This window comes from Cydia fagiglandana, chromosome 1 (genome assembly GCF_963556715.1).
Source record: "Cydia fagiglandana chromosome 1, ilCydFagi1.1, whole genome shotgun sequence".
Classification (NCBI taxonomy): Eukaryota; Metazoa; Arthropoda; class Insecta; order Lepidoptera; family Tortricidae; genus Cydia; species Cydia fagiglandana.
In genome coordinates, this window is record NC_085932.1 from 13603475 (window position 1) to 13624909 (window position 21435).

The 21435-nt window shown below is 36.7% G+C and overlaps 1 protein-coding gene across 1 annotated transcript; it reads left to right on the plus strand.

The window, feature by feature from the left end:
- The first annotated feature begins 77 nt into the window (after window positions 1–77).
- Window positions 78–20775, plus strand: LOC134664455 (progestin and adipoQ receptor family member 3). Its single transcript, XM_063521119.1, has 7 exons — window positions 78–391; window positions 617–840; window positions 1885–2041; window positions 13689–13841; window positions 18338–18526; window positions 19023–19091; window positions 19571–20775. The coding sequence occupies exons 1-7, from the start codon at window positions 320–322 to the stop codon at window positions 19733–19735; spliced, it is 1029 nt and encodes a 342-aa protein (XP_063377189.1). The 5' UTR covers window positions 78–319; the 3' UTR covers window positions 19736–20775.
- The last annotated feature ends 660 nt before the right edge of the window (window positions 20776–21435 follow it).

A 21435-nucleotide genomic window follows, 5' to 3' on the forward strand; every position in this document is an offset into this window, starting at 1 on the left:
ATGAATGTCAAGTCAAGTATAGTTGAAATAAATAAATAACAAACCAGTTTAAAAATTGCTTTGGAGGTGGCGGTCAGACGTCAGCAGTGTGTGTTTAGTTTGATTTGTTTAAAATTCTTTTGTTTTTTTTAAAGACGACTAAATTATAACCGTTATGTTATAACATATTAGAAATATATATATTATAATCTAGTGTTTACCCGCATATTTCTTTAATCATTATTGTGTGTAGTGGTCACAAAATAATTAATGAATAATGTCCATTTTGTAACGAGTAACCTGTAACTTGTTACAAAATAATTAACGTCACATTATAAGAATGACGCTAACTATGACAAAAAAAGTTAGCGAGGTTCAAGCAGAAACCGTGCAGTTTATGTCCTTAGAAAAAGTAAGTAACATCAAACGAAACTTTTTTTTATAAACATGTTTTTTAAATAATTGTGTTTTCGCTTGGACATTTATGACCTACATTGTTGTGTCCCTTTGGTATACATTTTAAGCAAGTAGGCATGGAACTACAGTATTTTAGGTGCTCGTTCCTGAAGCATTAAGTTTATTTTGAGAAAGTTTACAAGTAAAAGCCTTTATGCATTTTTTTATTAATTTTGTTTAGGCAGAAGATGAACATAGGCAAGATGGGGATTACAGTTCAGGCTCCACTCTTCTTCGTCGAGGCAAGAAGCTGGAAGACAACAATAATTTAACCAAAGAAGACATAGAATATGTGAATTACCGCCAGTTGCTCAAATATGAACAGGCTCCAGAGTATCTCCAGCACAATCCTTACATAAGAGATGGATATAGGAAGCTATTACCCACTAAACTATGTTGGGAGAGGTAAGGTTTTATGCATTGTTTTATATCAATTTATTATTACACTTTATATTTTACTGCAGTATCCCTAATATTTTAATAACTACCTGTACAAGATGGGCACTCGCATGTAGTCAATCTTCCGTACCGTGACCCAATCTTGATTCCTGATTATAAATAACTACATTACATACCTACCTACTTACATTTCATAATATTAAGTACCTTTGACCGATTTTTTTGTAATTTTCACAGAGGCTTAATTTTTTTCAGGAGAGGTTTTGTTATTGATATTGTATAACATCATAAAATATGCATTGTCCTTCTAGTTGTGTTTACCAGGTTGATTTATGGCAGTAATTTTATTTAATAGAACAGGGTGTAAAAACTGTCTTATACATATATTTGTACATTTGTGTATATTGCATACCTACATACCCACAAGACATTTTTTCTAAAAGATTTAATAAATGTTAAGTTAACATATCTATACACCGGCAGCAGTGTTTACCAGACTGGAATAATACGTGTACAATTGCATAAATAATTGTCTTGGTGTAGAGCAATATGTCTTTAAAGGCACACTTATTAATTAGTGTGTAGGAAATTTATTCCGATTTCCTAATATGTAGTTAGTATTGGTATCTTAAAATTTGTAAATTATATTTTATAGTTTATAGTATACATATCTAATTCATATTATTTATGAATCTTCAATGAACCTGAGTCTATAAAGGGGTCTTGCAGTAGTTGGATAAGATTTAGCTTGGACTGGGTCTAGGCTGTCTAGCTAGAGTCTTGGAATAAAACAGGCTGTAAAAAGCCGACTAGGTCTATCACCTATGTGACTAATACATTTAAACTTAGCGCCTACATCAAATCATGGGATTTGTTGTCAAGCGGACCCCAGGCTCCCATGAGCCCTGGCAAAATGCCGGGATAACGCAAGGAAGACGACCCAAACGCGATTAAGGCCTAATAAATACCATAATGACTTAACAACCCCCATGTTCTTTTCATGTTCTAAAATTAAAAGAGCGCACGCTACTGATGGAATGCTTGTTGCAGTATATTCTGGTGGACTAACGAAACAATGAACATTTGGACTCACTTGTTCGGTTTCTTCCTTGTGCTCGGGCTGACGATCAACGATCTGGTCATCATTAACATCCACGCCACCTTCACGGACAAAGTGGTTGCTGCCATACTTCTCTCGTGTTTCATGGTAAGTTATTACGTGATTTTTAGGGTTCCTTACCCAAAGGGTAAAACGGGACCCTATTACTAAGACTCCGCTGTCCGTCCGTCCGTCTGTCACCAGGCCCCTATTTCACCAACGTGACAGGTGCGACAATTCGACAAGTCTCATTGTTGCTGACGTCATAGGCATCCATGGGCTACGGTTATGGCTTACCATCGGGCGGCCGTATTCCTGTTTGTCACCATCATTGTATTATTTAAAAAAACTATTAGGTATATCGGCAAAAAACAGCTATTTCTCTTGTGATGTTTATGATGATAATGATGACAATTGTCACAAGATTTCAAAGAACTTTCGGTAATTCTTGACAGCAAATGAGTTCTGTGTCGGAATTTCGTGACAATTGTCGTATTTCTTGTGACAATTGTCATTAGCTTCGCAAAATAAGTACTTATTTACTGGCGACATAGTGGGTTTTTTTTTAAATTAACATGTTGGTGGCAAACAACCACACCGCCCGTCTGATGGTAAGCGGTTACCGTAGCCTATGGAGGCTTGTGACGTCAGTAACAGTGATGTCGACAAATGCGACATTTGTCACGTTGGTGAAATAGGGCCCAGGCAGTATCTCACGAACCGTGATAGCCAGACAGTTGAAATTTTCACAGATGATGTATTTCTGTTGCCGCTATAACAACAAATACTAATAAAAAAATAAAAATAAAAAGTACGGAACCCTCAGTAGGCGAGTCTGACTCGCACTTGTCCGTTTTTTTTCTGCTTGTGTGTTTATTTTTGTTTTCATCATAATTTTATTTATCCATTATGATATCGCCTACCGCGGAGCACAGACCTGACTCTGACTCTGTACGGCTCTCTATTCCCTAAAATTTAGCAAACGCTTTAACGGTGACAGACGGTTTGCAACCGATCCTTATTTCCAGGACATGTTAGCTTTCTAGAATTTATTAACAATTATTTTATAAGGTATTTAAAACTTGCGAACTACATGTATAATATGGTGTGACGTTTAAAGTATGGACATTGTTCATTATACAGATGTGTAAGGCTTTCCTCGTTAAATACCTACCTACATGGGCATTATTACATGTGTTAATCCTTGCCAGAATCTTTATAGATACCGTTATTATATGATAGTGAAAGTACACTTTTAAGTGTGGGGCTATTATTTAGAAACCATACAACACTTGCCATTATGATACGTTCCTAAAGAATAACAATGTAAAAACCGACTTTATGTCTTTATAATAAAGTCTTTAAATTCTTACCGGCGCTATACTTACTGTTAAACCCGTAATAAAATTATTAGTATGATATCAGAAGACATCGATGAGACGTTTAACTGTCTGTAACGAAAAGATTAGATGGTAAAAGCTAGAGTAATACGGCGCGAACCTAATACATACCAGATAGTTAATGTTCTCTATATTATTAGTACATTACGATATTTACGATACGAGTGCAAAAAGTAGGAAATTCGCAACGAGTGGCGATACATTGAAACACGACCGAATGGAGTGTTTTAAATCAACACGAGTTATTTGAATGTACAGCGAATAAAATAATTTAATTAAATTTTCGGTTACTGATGAAGTTAAGTTTGTGTCTCCCCCCTCCCCCATGTCACAATATGTCACATTTTCTTGATCCCCTCCCTCCCCCTAAACGTGTGATGTAATTAATGGATGACCCCTTAGGCAGATACCTAGCTACAATCAACTGTCAAACGGACAAAAAAATTCATGGACATTTAAAGGTCTTCGTTCCCTTAGTTTTGGCTGCGTGCCGATACGGACGATAGATAATACGGACGGACGGAACTGCTTGCGTCATTATTTGTTGCATAATATACCGCAGTACCCATGGATTAGGTATTAGCCCAAACATTTGCGATAACGACAAGACAAACTCGACTTACTTGCGAGGATTTGAAGTTACTTTGGAACATAGTTAATAAATTGACTTCGAAGTAAAATTAGGAGAATTTGTAGGTATTGTAACCTGTATACGATGACGATAGGTACCTAACCTGCCTCACCTTAAATACACAAAGCAAGAGAATAATAATACATACTTATATCCTAATTCGTTTTATCTCTGATTGTGTTCGTGTGTGTTAATTATTGTTTTTTTTTTGTATGTATTAAATAATATTATGTTAATATGAATGACGATCATAATATAAATTCGTGTAGATTAGGCTAGCATAATTTATAATGTAATTTAATACTATGAGAATAAATATCTAAATCTATATTGTAACACATCGTAAAGTTTCTTGACATTTTCATTCCCAGTGCGCAAAGTTACTTACGGGCTCACGTTGCGTAGGCTATAATTTCTTAGGCGCGCAGATATTACGAAATATGAGCTATCTGCGCGTTGGTCCAGCGCTCGAAAGCCGAGATGCGACCTGCTTTTCTCGAGTGAAAGTATTCGACCGGAGTCTTGACGAATTAAAAAAATAAACGCAGGCAAGACTGGCGTTTCTAATTTTGTTTTATTTATAACGCAATAAGTAGGTACCGACCTATGTCATTTGCATTACAATAAAATAACATTACTCGTAAACATTTAATTTCCTAGTTCTACGATTCCGAATAGTACGAGTATAATCTTTATGTATCAATTTGACTGTCAACCGATACGATGGATATTTGTACTGTAGGGATTTTTTCTTTATTGTTTTTGACGATAAATTATAAGTTGCGTTTACATTATCTAATTTGACCTCAATTTTATTATTCGGTAACACGGTTAGCAATGTAACTTTAGGTACTTTATGTAGGTACATAGGTCTCAAAGAAACGGCAAGTCAAAAGATCTCCGGCTTGCCCAACTGCCTATGCCTAGGCATAACTGTATGTAAATCTGAAATACCTAAATGTGCTGTTTTATTTTCCCATTGGTGTGTTGAAAAATCCTATTGTCCATTGGTGAAGTGACTAATATACTTAGATCTGATAATCTGACATAGGTAAAGATTTAATTATAAAACAAATGTGGCACATTTTGCCTAAAGCAGACTATTTTAGGCTGCTACCTATAGCATATAATAGCTGTGATAATAGGTAGGTAGATAAATTTGTCAAAATGATACGAGCAAGGTTTTGAGCATCAAAACTTTCGCCTGTGCTTTGTGTCTGGAGGTGACAAGTGTATACTTTCACTACCACTAGACCTCAGACACTTCACCTCCGAACGTAAAAGTTACATGCGTTCCGTAGGTACCTATGATAAATAGTTTTCATCACGCGATATATCTTGGAGTATATCCGTATGCAGTTGCTAAGTATATGGACTATGTGCCACCATGTGGGTCTCTGGTGGATCCTGCCTCGAGCCGATACGATGTTCTATAGGAGGGGCCTTAGTTAGTATATAATATTAGCTCAATAGTGGGACCGGATTTTTGCACTAAAAGTTTTGATAATTCTAAAGTTGAAAAAGTGATACTTATCTGATATAGGACATATTTTTAAGCATATATGCTATATATGATGAAAAGTTAGAACGAGCGTTAGATATAAATTAGGTATTTATATATTTTTAGTAATGATTTTTTAATATTGAATTAAAGTGCAATGTTTAAGTTCCATTGTTTATAATATGTATGACGCTTTATAATGTAAAATTATTAGAAATTTTTTTAACGTGCTTCTTTGTCAAACTACAATTAGCTTATTATTTTGTCGATATTGAATTAAAGTTTAATAAATCCACAACAACATATCTAAATTTATAAGTTAATAGGCAAGCTAAAAAGCTAGAAGAATAAGATATATGCTTTAGAATTAATATACGTTTTTTGTCCTATAAGATCTAATATTGAATTAGAGTCTGTAAAAATAAGTCTATTACTATAAAATAATATACGCAGCCATATTATGGAAAGTAAGAAATTTCTGTGTGTAGCTTGCATTGTAATAGTAAAATCTAGTTAAAAAGGCGCGAAATTCATACATACGCCGCGCTGGTCCGTCAGTCGCCGGCGCGGCGCTCGAGAGCCTATCATAGCCTACCTATACCTCGCCCCTCGCCCCACCTCCCGCTCAGTAACACTGTCTGTCTTTTCTTATCATTCATTTGTTTGTTTACCGTGCACATAACTATATAAATTAGATGCGGACATTACGTGAAATTAAAATATCTTATTAAGTAAAAATATCTACAGCTGGTCAATCAGATCTTGTCAGTAGAAAGAGGCGGCAAATTTGAAAAATGTAGGCGCGAAGGGATATCGTTCCATAGAAAATTTGAATTTCGCGCCTTTTTTTAGTGACAAGATTTGCTTGACCAGCTATATTTCATTATCTTGACTAATATTGTAATAAAAATGTACAAGATATTCACAACTATTTTTTACTATACATAGTTTGTCAAAGGACTGTCTCATTTCAAACATAGACAGGGAGAATCATCATACTATCTTTGACTTACACTAGTACTAGCACCCAAAAGAAAAGGATGAATATAGTTTTTCGTTTTTATTTACTGACAAATTGGTTTGACCAACTATACCTATTTCTGGTTCCTATTGTCATGTCCTGTCCTATTCAACGTCAATATCATAATATGTATATTATAAACCAACTGATCAATATTACACGGTATACATCCTGAATATACAATAAGGTAAGTGGCCTCACTTACCTTATTGTATATTCCGTGTGGGCCGTATATGCCTATATACAGCCCACCTTAAATTAAAATGTTTTTTTTTGTAATAAACAGGATATGAAGTATGAGAAACTCACTCAAATAGGTTTCTCATTTCTTTAAGTTTCTTCATTATACCAAAATAGTTATAAAAATATTACGATACTCTTGGAAAATATACCTTTTATAAAAGTCCTATTATGGGCCTTATTGAACACTACCAGTGTATTACTTAATCCCGCAAAAAATAATCATTTTGACAGTAGGTAATAACAGATTTTATTGTTTTTAACTTAAGAGTTAGACATATACAAATAACAATATTTGATACTTCATAACAGGAGGATTTATTTATAATAAGTGAAAATAATTATTTTGGGTCTTAATAACTAAAGATATAAAAATTGTCTAGTTTACGCGAAAATAGTAGGTAACTAAACATAAATCTTTATTAGTTACAGTAGTCTCATCTTTTAACATCTGGGGGCACGGCAGTGCCCCCGCCAAGACGAGAAAAGCGCAAGGGCACTATCTACCTTTTCTCGAAGCGCTTTGTCGTTTTTTGGAACCCTCACAACTTGGGGTTGGATTATACCAGATAAACAAAGTTCTCGGACTTATTAAGCATATCAATTGCATAGCTCTTATACTTTAGATTTTATTCATATCTAAAAACTTCGATTTCGTCACTGACTCACTCACTTGATGATGATCAATACCGAGTACTTCCTGAAGTCCTCTAAGAAGCTGAAATTTGGTATGTAAGATAGTTTTAGTACACAAACAACAAATAAATTAAAAAAAAAATTATCCCTAAGGGGATGAAGATGGGGTTTAATTTTGTATGGGAAATCAATAATCGCTGAACCGATTTAGTTGAAATTTGGTATGTAGATAGGTATTGTTATGGGGAAGGATATAGAATAGATTTCAACCTCAAAGTTTACCCTTACGGGGTGAAGGCAGATTTCAACCCCAAAGTTTACCCTTACGGGGTGAAGGGTTTATATGGGGAATCAGTAAGAAGTACATTGTGTAACAGATGCCCCCAGATACTTATTTCAGGATTTTTAATAGTAAATCACCCCCAACCCTTTAAATTAGGGGATGGAAGATTGTCATAAACAACTTACAAAAAGAAGTGAAATCCCATCAAAAACATTTTGATGTAAAATGTTGCCCAAACGAAACCATAAGGCTCGCACTGTCAAAAAGTTATCAGATCTCTTGCCAAGCTTCTAACTCTACAAGCCCTCTAACTTTACTAGCTCTACACCAAAAGTGTGTGGCTTGGCCGTTTCGTTTCTACAAGAACTATTGTATGTAAGTATAATACAAAAACCGCCCAAATGCGAGTCGCACTCGCGTTCCAAGGGTTCTGTACATTACACAATTTTTAACAATATATTTTTTTTAGAGAAAAGTGAATAAAATGTCTTAAAAAAACCCGTAGGTATCGGAAAACTAGGTACTTAAATCCGACTCACGCTTGACTGCACATTTCTAATAGGTTTTCCTGTCATCTATAGGAAGAGAGCTAATATGTGTATTTTTTTCATAATTTTAGACCCAGTAGTTTCGGAGATAAGGGGGGGGGGAATGGTCATTTTTTGCGTATTTTCTTAAATAACTTCTAAACTATTTATTTTAAAATTATGAAAAAATATATCTGAGATTCTTACAATGAGCCCCTTCGTTTGATATATATATATATATATATATATATATATATATATATATATATAATATATATATATATAATATATATATATATAATATATATATATATATATATATATTTTTTTTTATTTATTGAAAAATAAGCTAAATAAAGTACATTATTATTACAAGACCCATCGTGGGCAAAACCTTGAGGAGGTTTGTATGCCGATGGGGAGTTCGAGAAAATAACATGACAATATACATATCTATCTTATACTAATTAAAATTCTAACAAAATTCTCTTATATTAATTCATATTCTAATTCTCTTATATTAATTATAACAAGATATAGTTTTTTTTTATTCTATTTATCATTCATCTCAAAAGTGACCCCTTTATTTGAATTTCTATTATTTACTTTACATGTATGTCCTTGGGCTATAGACTTACATGTGTATACCAAATTTCAACTTATTGGTGCAGTAGTTGCGGAGCAAATAGGCTGTGACAGACGGACAGCCAGACACACGAGTGATCCTATAAGGGTTCAGTATTTTTCCTTTTGAGGTACGGAACCCTAAAAATAATGAATTTAATAAATTTTTCACCTTATGCCCATGTGGCGGTAGCGAAACAGCCAAGCCACATATTTTGACTAAGGTGTAGAGTTAGTGAAGTTAGGGCTTGTAGAGTTTGAAGCTTGGCTCGACAAGAGATCTGACAACTTTTTGACAGTGCGAGTCTTATGGTTTCGTCTTAGCAACAAAATTTACATGAAAATGTGTTTGGTGGGATATTTTTTTACAGTATAAATATTTATTCGTAACAGTAAGTATTATCTTTTAACATATTTTTTACAGTACATCTGGTGCTACATTACGACCGGTGCTATAATAAGCACGTTAAAACACTCCCTTTGACCGTGTTTCAAAATTCGTCACTCGTTGCATAATATCTATTTTTCGCAATTCTATCGTAAAAGAAAAGAAAACTAACGAAGAGGTTTAACGAACGAACGAACGAACGAACGAACTTTTGAATAAAATCATTTATAACCATAATAATACATTTATTGCTTCTCAAAATGTTTCCCTTTACATTCTATGCACATATTCACTCGCTCGGACCATTTTTGGAAGCATGAGGCCCAATCACTTGACTGCATGTTTTCGACGTGGTGATGAAACGTAGTAACTGCCTTATCCGGGGTCTTAAATGTCAAACCCCAAATTAAATCCTTAATTTTGGGAAATAGATAGAAGTCACAGGGTGCAATGTCTGGATTATAATCCGTATAAGAGACATTTTCCACGTTTTCGTAATTAAAAAATGTTTTTGCCTTTATTGCGGTATCGGTGGACGCATTATTATGACGCAGGAGGATGCGGCTTCTCGGTCGTCTCTCGCGGTCTTTTTCAATGACTGCGGGCACACAAATGGTAGTGTACTACTCAGTATTTAACGTTCTTTTATTAGTTAAAAGTACGAAACAAAAAAGTCGCGTTTAAAAAAAACAGACGATCAAAATGTTTGGCAACGCTTTTGGCTTGTTGAACTTCTATGGGCCTCCTGTCACCTTCGAAAGACCCATTGACTGGACTAATGCCTTTTTTCCGGATCGTAGCAGTAAATCCAGGTTTCATCTCCTCTAACGATGTTATATACAGCATTTGAACTTTCTTGCTTATACTTACGCAGCATTTCTCGGCACCAGTCAAAAAGTACCTGTTTTTGGACTGAAGTTAATTCGTGAAGAATCCAAAGACAACAAGGCTTCCCGACTTTTAAATATTCTTGTAAAATCTTTTGTATTTGTCTCATACCTATCCCTAATTGTCCTCAAATTTCGTCATAGGTGATTCGTGGGTTTTCTTCAATGAGTCGTCTCACAGTAGCCACGTTTCCTTGAATGATCGCCGTGGACGGTCGACCTTCACGAAAATCATTATCTAGAATAATACTGTCTCTACTAAATTCACCATACCAACGCCTCACGATGCTCAGATGTGGTGCTTCAATCCCAAAAGCATTTTGAAGGCAAGCACTACACTCTTGCGGAGTAAGCGAACTTTTAAAATCATAACAAAATCATAGCTCTAAAAATATTTTCGCGTTAAAGCCACGTTCAACGCACTGACTTACTTTGACAAGCCATTAAAAACAAAAGACGATCGATTTGTCGCCAACATTTGTCACATTCCATAATCAAAAGCCTGTATTTTTTTTTAAATATACAATTCATAATTTAAATATTTACCAGTGGCCAGTAGTGCAAAACATTCAGTGTGGCCTATGTAGTAGGAGAGAGGAGGAGTTTGTTAAGAACTATAGACAATAGAAGAGGAAGGATGCTTGGGCACCTGATACGACACGACGAATTTATCAAAAATATCATAGAAGGGAAAGTTGAAGCAAACAGGAAGAGGGGAAGACCAAGGAGAGCGTACATGGATCAAATAAAGGAAAAGATCAACGTCGTGTCGTATCGGGCTGTCAAAGAGAAGGCGGAGGACCGCCAAACATGGAAATTGCTCCACCGACAAGAGTCATACTCTTAAATATATGATGATGATCGTAAATACCTACCTATGTATTAACAAAAAAAAGTCACTTGTAATTAGTTACTGCCTTTAAAAAGTATAAGTGCCTCAATGTTATTAGACTTTTTGATTCTTTAAAACGTCTTTAGGTCAATAAAGCAAGTGAAAAATTATTAGAGTTAGACCAAGAAAAGTCTGCAGCAATTTTGACAGCCCACGCAGTGCAAGTGTTATTTATAAGTCATAATTTCATAGAAGTTTCTTCAAATCGACCATATTAATTAGAGATTAAAAATATTGAAAATTATCTTAAAATATTTTAATCTAATATTTCATCTCATACGTTCAATAAGGCCCGGGACTAGACCTTTTTACCTGCACTGACAGTGGGCCTTCTTAGCAACAAGTACAAATTCAGAATAATTGGGAATAATAGGGAGCAACTGCTATTTTTGAATGCTGGGCCTTGTTACCCGCCGGGCCTCATATGCCTGCACCTCACCTACCTTATTTATTTGTTTTACAAGGGAAAAAGTTGTTGATTAACCGCTCGTGCTAATATTGATACCCAAACAAGGGAAACATTTTTTTTTATTAAATAGGAGGCAAACGAGCAGACGGATCATCTGGTGGTTAGCGATTACCGCCGCTCATGGACACCCGCAACACCAGAAGGGTTGCAAGCGCGTTGCCGAAATGCCGACCTTTAAGATGGGGGTCTTTTAAGGTTTGAAGGTCGTATCGGACAGTTCATTCCACAGTTTGGCTGTGCGAGGCAGGAAGCACATTCACAAATTCAAACATTCTAAAATTTAACCACGAGCGTAGCGAGTGGTTCGTAAAGTTGAACCTTGAGCGTAGTGAAGGTTTTAAGGGACGAAGATTAAATAAAATTTTCACCACATCAGCTCGTAAAGGCCCTCTTGATTGTTCGTAACGGATAAGAAAAGTGGCATTTAATTTGATGCAAATTTTGAGTTGTTACCGTAGGTAAATTGGATCAGTTGGTTGGTAATATTGACTTTAAAATGATAAATATTGAATAACATCAGTTTGAAATTGATTTTATGATAAAGTAAATATTATCGGAGATGATCGCTCTTAAAAAATATATGTCGCTAGTCATTTATAACCTAAAAGCGCCAAATTACGCAAAATTATATTTAAATGACACCTGTGTATTGAATTTGAAGAATACTTTAACAAGGGTAGTTATCTGTATGACAATGCACCTAAAATAATTTTCAAATGTATCTATTATTTCTATACTTAACACGATAACGAATTCTACGTAAACGAAACCGCGGGCAATCCCTAGTACATATAGAAATAAATAAGGGAAGGTAAGTTTCCATTAGTGTACTGTGTAAAATAACTATTTACCATTGATAATAATTTTATAAACGCTTTGCGTATTTTTAAGGGCACCGCGCTAACCGCTAGCCCGCGACCGTCGATCGCTGCCTCCTGCCACGGCGCACAGCGCGGCGCGCGCAAACGCCGCGCGTTTGAAATGTAACTTAATATAAGCTCGGAATGCATACTTGCGTATCAGTATTTAGTGTCGCCGTGATTTTATATTTCTAATCTTTTGTGTGAGAAGTAAGATCTTTATTATGACCGTGTAATATTAACTCTACAAACTTTAATTCAATATTGGCTATACTGCTTAACGAGAAATCAATATCTAGACAAGCACATTGTCTACATTTCTAACTTTTTACATGTATACTAAGTTGATAGATAATATCGTAATTTTGCAATATCAGCTACTCTAATTCTGTATTTACATAATAATTCCTGTTTTTACGTTCACCAGTGGCCTATTTTATAAATTTACAAGTTACAATTTACAAGCGGAAGTCTCTTTCCAACCCTATGTGTTAGAACGAGACTTCCGCTTGTAAATTGTAACTTGTAGCTTTATAAAATAGGCCACAGAAAGCAGCTGTTCCAGATTTCTAAAAACCGAATATTGTGAATAAATTAAAGTGTTATTGAATATGTTAAAGTTTTTTGTAACTTTAATTTTATATTTACATAGTTATTTAGCAAAAATTGAAAATTTAAATATGGCCGAACGCTCCACCTAAAATTTTCTAACTTTTTACATGAATGTTATTTAACATGCTTACAATAACATATCAAAAAAGAAAAAACTTTAATGTTATCAAAACCCATTTTTGTTCCACCGCTGGTCTATATACTGTACCCTGTGGAACACCGCACAAACAAAAGACGAAATAATTGGGAGCACAATAATTTCTAGAAATTAATAAACAAAAATTACTATTTACTATATTTAGGTATCACGAAAAATACTTCGGTGGTAAGTAAATAATAATGTATTAAATAGACTTTCCTTTAGCGCTGTAGGTTCTGATGCTGTTGTTGTCCTAAATATCAATAAGTAAAGCTATTGTATGAAAAGTATTTGCGTGCACAGTATTAGATTAGAACTGTGCCGTTGGGTTTTTATGAGTGCATGATTTCGGCCAACCGGGCGGTCACCGTTACGAATGGGATCGACCGCTACTTTGTCTAACGCAGCGTTACAACTTATATTAGATATTACAGGGGATATTGTAGTGTGCAGTGCAGATATGGATGGAGATTTCGTTTATCACTGTTTGTTCAAAATGTCGACCGCACTAGGTATAGGTATCTGAAGATCGTTGATTGAACTGACAGGCCGATATCGTCCGGCGGACTGTTAATCAGTGGGCTCCTTAGTCCGATTCGGGCCCGTTTTAGAATTTCCATTAATGAGTGACATTTTATTTTCCAGGTGTGCATGGCGCTGTCAGCGCTGTACCACACGTTCTCGTGCCGCTCGGAGTGCGACTACCACGCGTTTTTGATGTATGACCTCTTCGGCATCGCGCTCTCGCTGCTCGCTATATACACCTCCGGCGTCTACTACGCGTTCTGGTGCCACCATGTAAGTGTAACTAAATCAGCTTATACACGGGATTTGTGGGGGTTCACGAGGTCTACAGCTCACCGAGACACTAGTTTTATTAGTCATGCCGCTCGGAGTGCCACTACCACACGTTTTTGATGTATGACCTGTTCGGTATCGCGCTCTCGCTGCTCGCTATATACACCTCCGGCGTCTACTACGCGTTCTGGTGCCACCATGTAAGTGTTAACTAAATTTAATCAGTTTATACACGGGGTTTGTGGGGGTTCACGAGGTCTACAGCTCACCGAGACACTAGTTTTATTAGTCATGCCGCTCGGAGTGCGACTACCACGCGCTTTTGATGTATGACCTCTTCGGTATCGCGCTCTCGCTGCTCGCTATATACACCTCCGGCGTCTACTACGCGTTCTGGTGCTACCATGTAAGTGTAACTACGAGTAAATCAGTTTATACACTGGGTTTATGGGGGTTCACGAGGTCTACAGCTCACCGAGACACTAGTTTTATTAGTCATGCCGCTCGGAATGCGACTACCACGCGTTTTTGATGTATGACCTCTTCGGTATCGCGCTCTCGCTGCTCTCTATATACACCTCCGGCGTCTACTACGCGTTCTGGTGTCACCATGTGAGTGTAACTAAATCAGCGTATACACGGGGTTTGTGGGGGTTCACGTGGTCTACAGCTCACTGAGACACTAGTTTTATTAGACATAACATCAGGCGGGCTAGCCTAAGTTGCGTTCTCGCGCGCGAGTATGGACTCGTATGGACAAGTATGGACTTGACTTCGCGCTAGATGTAGGTATGAAGTCGCGCGCGAGAACGCAACTCATGCTAAACCGACAGGTTTCATAACTTTTGACTTAAAATCACTATAGACATCGTGTTAGGTCCACCCCGCACTAGAGTCTTCCGAGCGTCGGCGTCTAGCCAACTCTATGGCTGCTGCTCGACGCAACGTCGGCGCAACTGCGCAGCGACGCCATTTTCCATAGCGCTGACTAGACGCCGACGCTCAAAAGAAGCTAGTGTGGGGTGGCTCTGTTTGGTTAGAACTCCGTCTCACATAAACTCGAACTGTTGCCAGAAAATTAAATTACGTAGGTCAGTGTGACACATATGCACATATGGTTATTAGGATATACATAGATCCCCTTGAAACATAACTGTCGTTGCTTTAGAAATGGCGGTTCGCATCCGCATCCGGACCGCCGACCCATTTTGTGGTGTACATTATATTTGCTTAGGCATATTAAATTCAAGTAGAAACGGACCGCGGCTGGTATTTCAATTTAATTTTTTAAACCGGATTCCTCTAGAAACTAATTTGCGAATTTTGTGATCCCTGCTTTCGAAACACCATCTTTAAGTACCTAGAGGTACACTTAGCAATGTACAAATTGCAGAACATTCCCAAAAAGCGGAAACGTTCTCGAGAATGTTCTCAGAACATTCCTGCAACATGGAAATTATTGTTTAATCAAGAGAATATACGTGAAATAAAGTTTAAATAGGCATAACTTAAAACTAAATGTTATTATGCATATATTACTGTCTACAGTTAGCTATTTTGTTGATGTGTTAAGTTTACCAATAAGTTGCTTAAATTCTCACTGTATTTCAGAGAACATTTCGACTTTCGACATTTTTTTCCAAATTGTTTTTATTTTTCATTAGAATCTAGAGGCCTCTATCTCCCGCCATGCAAAATCTCAGCGCGCTCGGACCAACTTGAAAAAATAAAAAAAAAGTCGGCCATTTAGATTTTTTTAAATGCAGTTTGTTTTGTCTCGGTGCCCTCTATTACATTTGGTCGAGCACCCCCCACCTATCACGCACCGTTTAAAAGTTGCCATACAAAATTAAAGTGGGCAGTTTTCCCGCAATTGTAGCATTTTTCCAAAAAAAATTTTTTCATAGGTATCTAGGGGACCCCGAGATTCCGTGACCAAAATTTCAGCGCGCTAGGACAAAATTAAAAAAGTTAAAAAAAAAGTCGGCCATATTGAAAAAAATGGCGGCGTCAAAAACTGCCAGGGTCCCTCTATGACATTGGTCTAGCACCCCCCACCTAAGGTCGCCTCCATAAACTCGCGAACTAAATTGACATGAGTTTGACAAATAAAATGATACCAGGAATAGCAAAGAAAAAATAGTCACGGGTATATGTCGATAAAATGATATCGATAAGTAAAATATTGCACTTACTACCCATGTCATAATTATAAAGGGGTCACAAACGATTTCGATTAATATGAATGTGACGAGAAAAGTGGTTAATTCGATTGTAAGATTGTGTCGTTACCAATCAAATCAGGAGGTGCGGATGAGAAACTGACAAATTTCAGTGTCATGTTAGTGTGCAACAACTTGCCGTTCTTTATTTCAAGAGCTCGGTTGTCGCCATAAATCTAAAATTGGTGATTTAATTTTATACATGTGGCCGGTAGATGAGATTGATCCATAATTATTTATACTTGGTCAAGCAGATCTTGTCAGTAAAAAAGGCGGCCAATTTGAAAAATGAAGGTGCGATGGGATATCGTCTCAAAGTAAATTTGAATTTCGCGCCTTTGTGTACTGACAAGATTTGCTTGATCTTGACCTAATTGTCAACTTACATACAATATATATATACAGTGGTACAACTAAACGAAATTATAACTAGCTTAAATCTAAAATAGGCCCCTGAGGCATTGTACCAAGGATGCTGGCGGCATTTCCCCGCTGTATCGCAATACTGATACGATTGTCAACTTAAACGTCCAGTTTAGGGACTGGTCTTCACAATCGAAGCCATAGGGATACCGAGGCGATTTAATTTTTGCGTCCACACCACTCGAATTAAATGAGAAATTAATCACATTATACGAAATATTTCCCCGTCTGGGCCGGCCTTTTTTGTATTTTGAGCCAAAATCACTTTTTCTATGTTATCACCTACAACTTAATTGTTACTCTAGCTGTAAGTTTTCCTAACAAATAAAACAAAATAAATATAATAAAATATTTATTTAATTACAATATGTTTATTCAATATCCTTGTCTCTATTAGGTACTATAAAATTGCACAATTTTGGAAATACCGACATTCTCTAATTCAAACTTTTTTGAAAATATCGATATGAACAACACTGGCCAAACTGTGGTATCATTTGTGCACATTGACCTGTCAATTTAGTTCGCGAGTTTCTGGAGGCAACTGTAAGTCTGACCGTTTGGCCGGGCCGTCATACATTTTTCTGACCGGAAGCGGACGACCAAAAGTCGGAATTTTCTGGGGGTAAGGACTACACCTAAACTATCGTGAATATTCATGGTATAAACTACGATAAATAAATAAATTCTCGTTCTCGAGAACATTCTCAGAAGTTACCGAGAAATTCTCATGTGGAAAGTTTCGCAACTTTGGAAAGTTCCCGTGCGTGCATTGCTAGGTACACTGTTGGTATGAAGTTACTGTTACGCTAAGTATTATTGTCAATAAAAATATTGTTATTGTTATTTAATATCGGATACCAGTGATACCTAATTAGGCATCAGATATTGTGGAACAATTGTTCCAGCCTGTAACGATATCACATTCCGTAAAGTATAACTTGACTAATAACAGGTGTAGAACAATGTGTGCGACGCCGGGTGTCGCAACGATGCGCTCGGCGGGTATGCGGAACAGTGGCCGTGGCCTAGTAGACCATTCATTAATTAGCAACCGAATTATATATCGATCGGGTTTAACTTACCTATAGATCACCAATACGTGACGTTCCACTGCAAAAGGTACCTTCTGGCGGCTGGCGCTTACGTCGTATAGCGCCGCAATAATATTGGAGCGGCGTTAATAATAGCGTAAGCGTTAACCGCCATAAGGTACCTTTACCCGTGGGACGTCACATATTTTTTTTACAGACTTACCCCCTTATTCATAAACGCATAACGCAAGCCTCAATTAGCTAATAATCGTTTGGCTTTATCTGTCATTTTGACTTATGTATTTGTAAGAAAGGAATAAAACATAATTTAACTAAATCAGGCCCGTAAAGTTTTATGAATAAGGGGGTTAGTGAATTCTGTTAAATTTTTCAACTCTGTCTTAGTTTTAAATAAAAATTGTATCTGCCGGCCGAGCAAGCTTAAAAAATGCAAGAATGGAGAAAAATATACTGTGAGTTTTCGATTGCGATACCTACAACGTAGAACAATGAGAATTCCAAGTTTTCTTGAATCATAATAATTATGTTAATTACTTTTTTGCGCATATTAGGGTAACATGCAAGTCAACCACCCTCTGACCTCTCCTGCGATTAAAATACTTCATTGTTAAGTCTTTGTATCAATCGCATTTAGGTTAGGGCCACCCCACCCTAGCGTCTTTTGACAATTTTAAATATAAATTTTAATCAAGATAAAAAAAAGTTTTTAAACTATCGATATAGTTTAAAAACTTTTTTTTATCTTGTTATATATCAAATGAAAGAGAATTTCAATTATATATTTTTTCATCCGCAGGAGCTAAAGGCGTTCTACATGGTATCTGTGACGCTGATCTTCGTGGTGGCGATGGCGCTGCAGATCCCCCGTCTGAACGTACCGTACGCCGTGAAGATGTGCGTGTTCATCGGCTGGGCGGCGTACGGGGTGCTGCCCACGCTGCACTGGTGCTACGCCATGGGCGGCTTCGAGAACCCCATGGTGCAGGTCGGTTCTTTGGTACCCCTTGACACCGTTCGTAAATGCTAGGTTTCGGATTCAGCTTACGCTAAAGGCGTTCTACATGGTATCGGTGACGCTGATCTTCGTGGTGGCGATGGCGCTGCAAAGTCCCCGTCTGAACGTGCCGTACCCCGTCAAGATGTGCGTGTTCATCGGCTGGGCGGCGTACGGAGTGCTGCCCACGCTGCATTGGTGCTACGCCATGGGAGGATTCGAGAACTCCATGGTGCAGGTTGGTTCACCCCTTTGGTAAAATGCTAGGTTTCGGATTCAGCCTACTTTAAACTATAAGTAAAACAAGCGATCCTCAGCAATGGGGGACCGAGGAAGAAGAAAACATATGAGTCTTTTAAGAGACCTAGACTTTTTATATTTATTTTTAACTAGTATTAGATACTTGCCATCATCTGTACAGTTAGTTAACCCGCTTTTTGTTTCTTTCATTAACTGATAATTTAATGATTTTTCTTTCCATTTTCAGATGTTCTTTCCTCGAGTGATAATGATGTATATCATAAGCGGAACTGCATTCATCATTTACGCATTTAAGGTATGATTAAAAATATTTTCGAGTTAATTGTACTACGTGTGCAAGTAGCGTTAGTATTAGACCGCGTCGCATCTTGCGTCTGTCACGTATATCGCGCGAATTATTTGCGACGGCAGCACGCGATGGTGTGGCTGTGGCATAACCCGCGCAATCAACGAGCAATATAATCTATCTGCGGAAACTATAGCCGTTAGACCGGTTTGTCAGTAGCACAGGGCGCGAAATTAAAATTTTCTATGGCACAATTACCCTTCGTGCCTATATTTTTTTTATTTGCGGCTTTTTCCTACTGACGGAAATGGCAGAATATACATATCATCTTGTCAGTAGAAAAGCAAATCTACTCAGTAGAAAAAGGCGGCAAACTTAAAAAATGTAGGCGCGAAGGGTTATCGGCTCAGAAAATTTGAATTTCGCGCCTTTTTCTACTGACAAAATTTGCTTGACCAGCTGTAGTTTAATATTTACAAATTCCTTAGATCCCGGAGCGCTGGTTCCCGGGCCGCGTGGACTACATCGGGCACTCGCACCAGTGGTGGCACGTGCTGGTGATGGCCGCGCTCTACTACTGGCACAACTCCGGCATGATGTACGTGCAGTACCGCATGAACCACGGCTGCGCCAACACCATGCGGATATTCTGAACACTACGCACTACACTACACTACGCGAAGGAAATTTTACTATTAGAATCTATCGTCATCATTATACGCTCTCTTTATCTCTCTCTCTCCCTCTCTGCTAGTTTCAGTTATACGCTCTCTTTATCTCTCTCTCTCTCTCTCTCTCTCTGCTATAGTTCGTTTTTTTTAGCATTAGAAAGAACTTCAAAGAAGGTAATTATGTAATACGTTCTGTTTCTACGACTGAAACTATATATAGTTCGTTTTTTAGCATTAGAAATAAGGTAAACAATCTTGATGCGTCTTTTAATAGAAAAAGACATTTTAAAAATAAGCTACGGCAAATATGTAACATCTTCGATCTTTTATATTCTTCTGCTTTCATAAGTAATAGTTACCGATTTTTAAAAAGCGTTTTTCAGATTGATTGTTTACCTTATTTCTAATGCTAAAAAAACGAACTATAGTGCTTATAAGATGATGATCCGACGTAATAAGAACCTCCGACGTAATCTGATAAAACTCTTACGGTTAAACGGTTATACGTTGTCTAAAATAATTTACTAGCTTACTTATAAATATTTAAATTTACTAGGACCTAAGGTAACGTATTTATGAGGGCGATATTCTCAGTAAAATATAAATAAAATTAATGAAAAGCTCAAATATAAAATAATCCTAATCATTCCATGGGACATTCCTGAGGAAAATCCTGAGAAATTTGTGATTTTAAGTGTACTTAAAAATTATAACTATAACACATACCTAAGTGCATTGGTGCTGTTAAAATTTGATGTTATTGGTATGAATCTTTAACTTTGTTTTGTCTAAATCATATCGTAATTGTTTACGAGAAAAAAATTGTGAATGTTTTTTCTTTCAGAAATCCAAATGTATGATGTCGACATGCTTCTCGTCCTTTTGATTTTTTTTACTGTGTTTTCGTTATCTGTGATTTTTCTGTTTTGTTATTATTTATTTTCTTAGTAGGAAATTATTGTTATTTTGGAATGGGGTTATTATAAATTAATTTATAGATACGTAATAAAATATACACAATGTATCTGTTTTTTATTATACAAACATAAATGATAATGTTTTTCCTAAAATTTTCTATTAAAAGCTTTATTTTTTAACTGGGCATCAAGCGATAGGAAAGAGACCACTAATGAAATCAAAAAGTACTTATAATCAACTTATAATGTGTCAAGCTATTATCGTCAGTTAAAAAAAGCGGCAAGTTTAACAAAATGTAGGGGCTAAAGGTTATCGTTCCACAGAAAATTTGTATTTTGCGCCTTTTTCTACTGACAAAGTTCTTTGACTGCCTATAGAGGGCTGTAGGCTGTAGGTACATAATTTTATAAAGAAAAATAAACTTAATTTTTTAGTAAAATACCTATAATATAAAAGTCATTTGGGCATATACTGACTACACATAGAAAAAGTGGTTTAATCAAAAATACACGCTGTATGTTCATAGGCAGTAGGTTGCCCTCATCAGTTAAAACCAGCAGTTTAAGATAAACAATTTTGCTTTTAGTGCCCTCTATTGTGCAATAGCAGCATTGGGATGCACTGGATTCAGGAAGTAGTTACAGAATTGAATAAGTTATTCTACTCGACCACAGATGGCGATGTAATCAGATTCCATTTCTATAACTGGTATATTTGGCGTAATGAAAAAACCGACCAAGGTCCGAGTCGTACTTGCGCGCCAA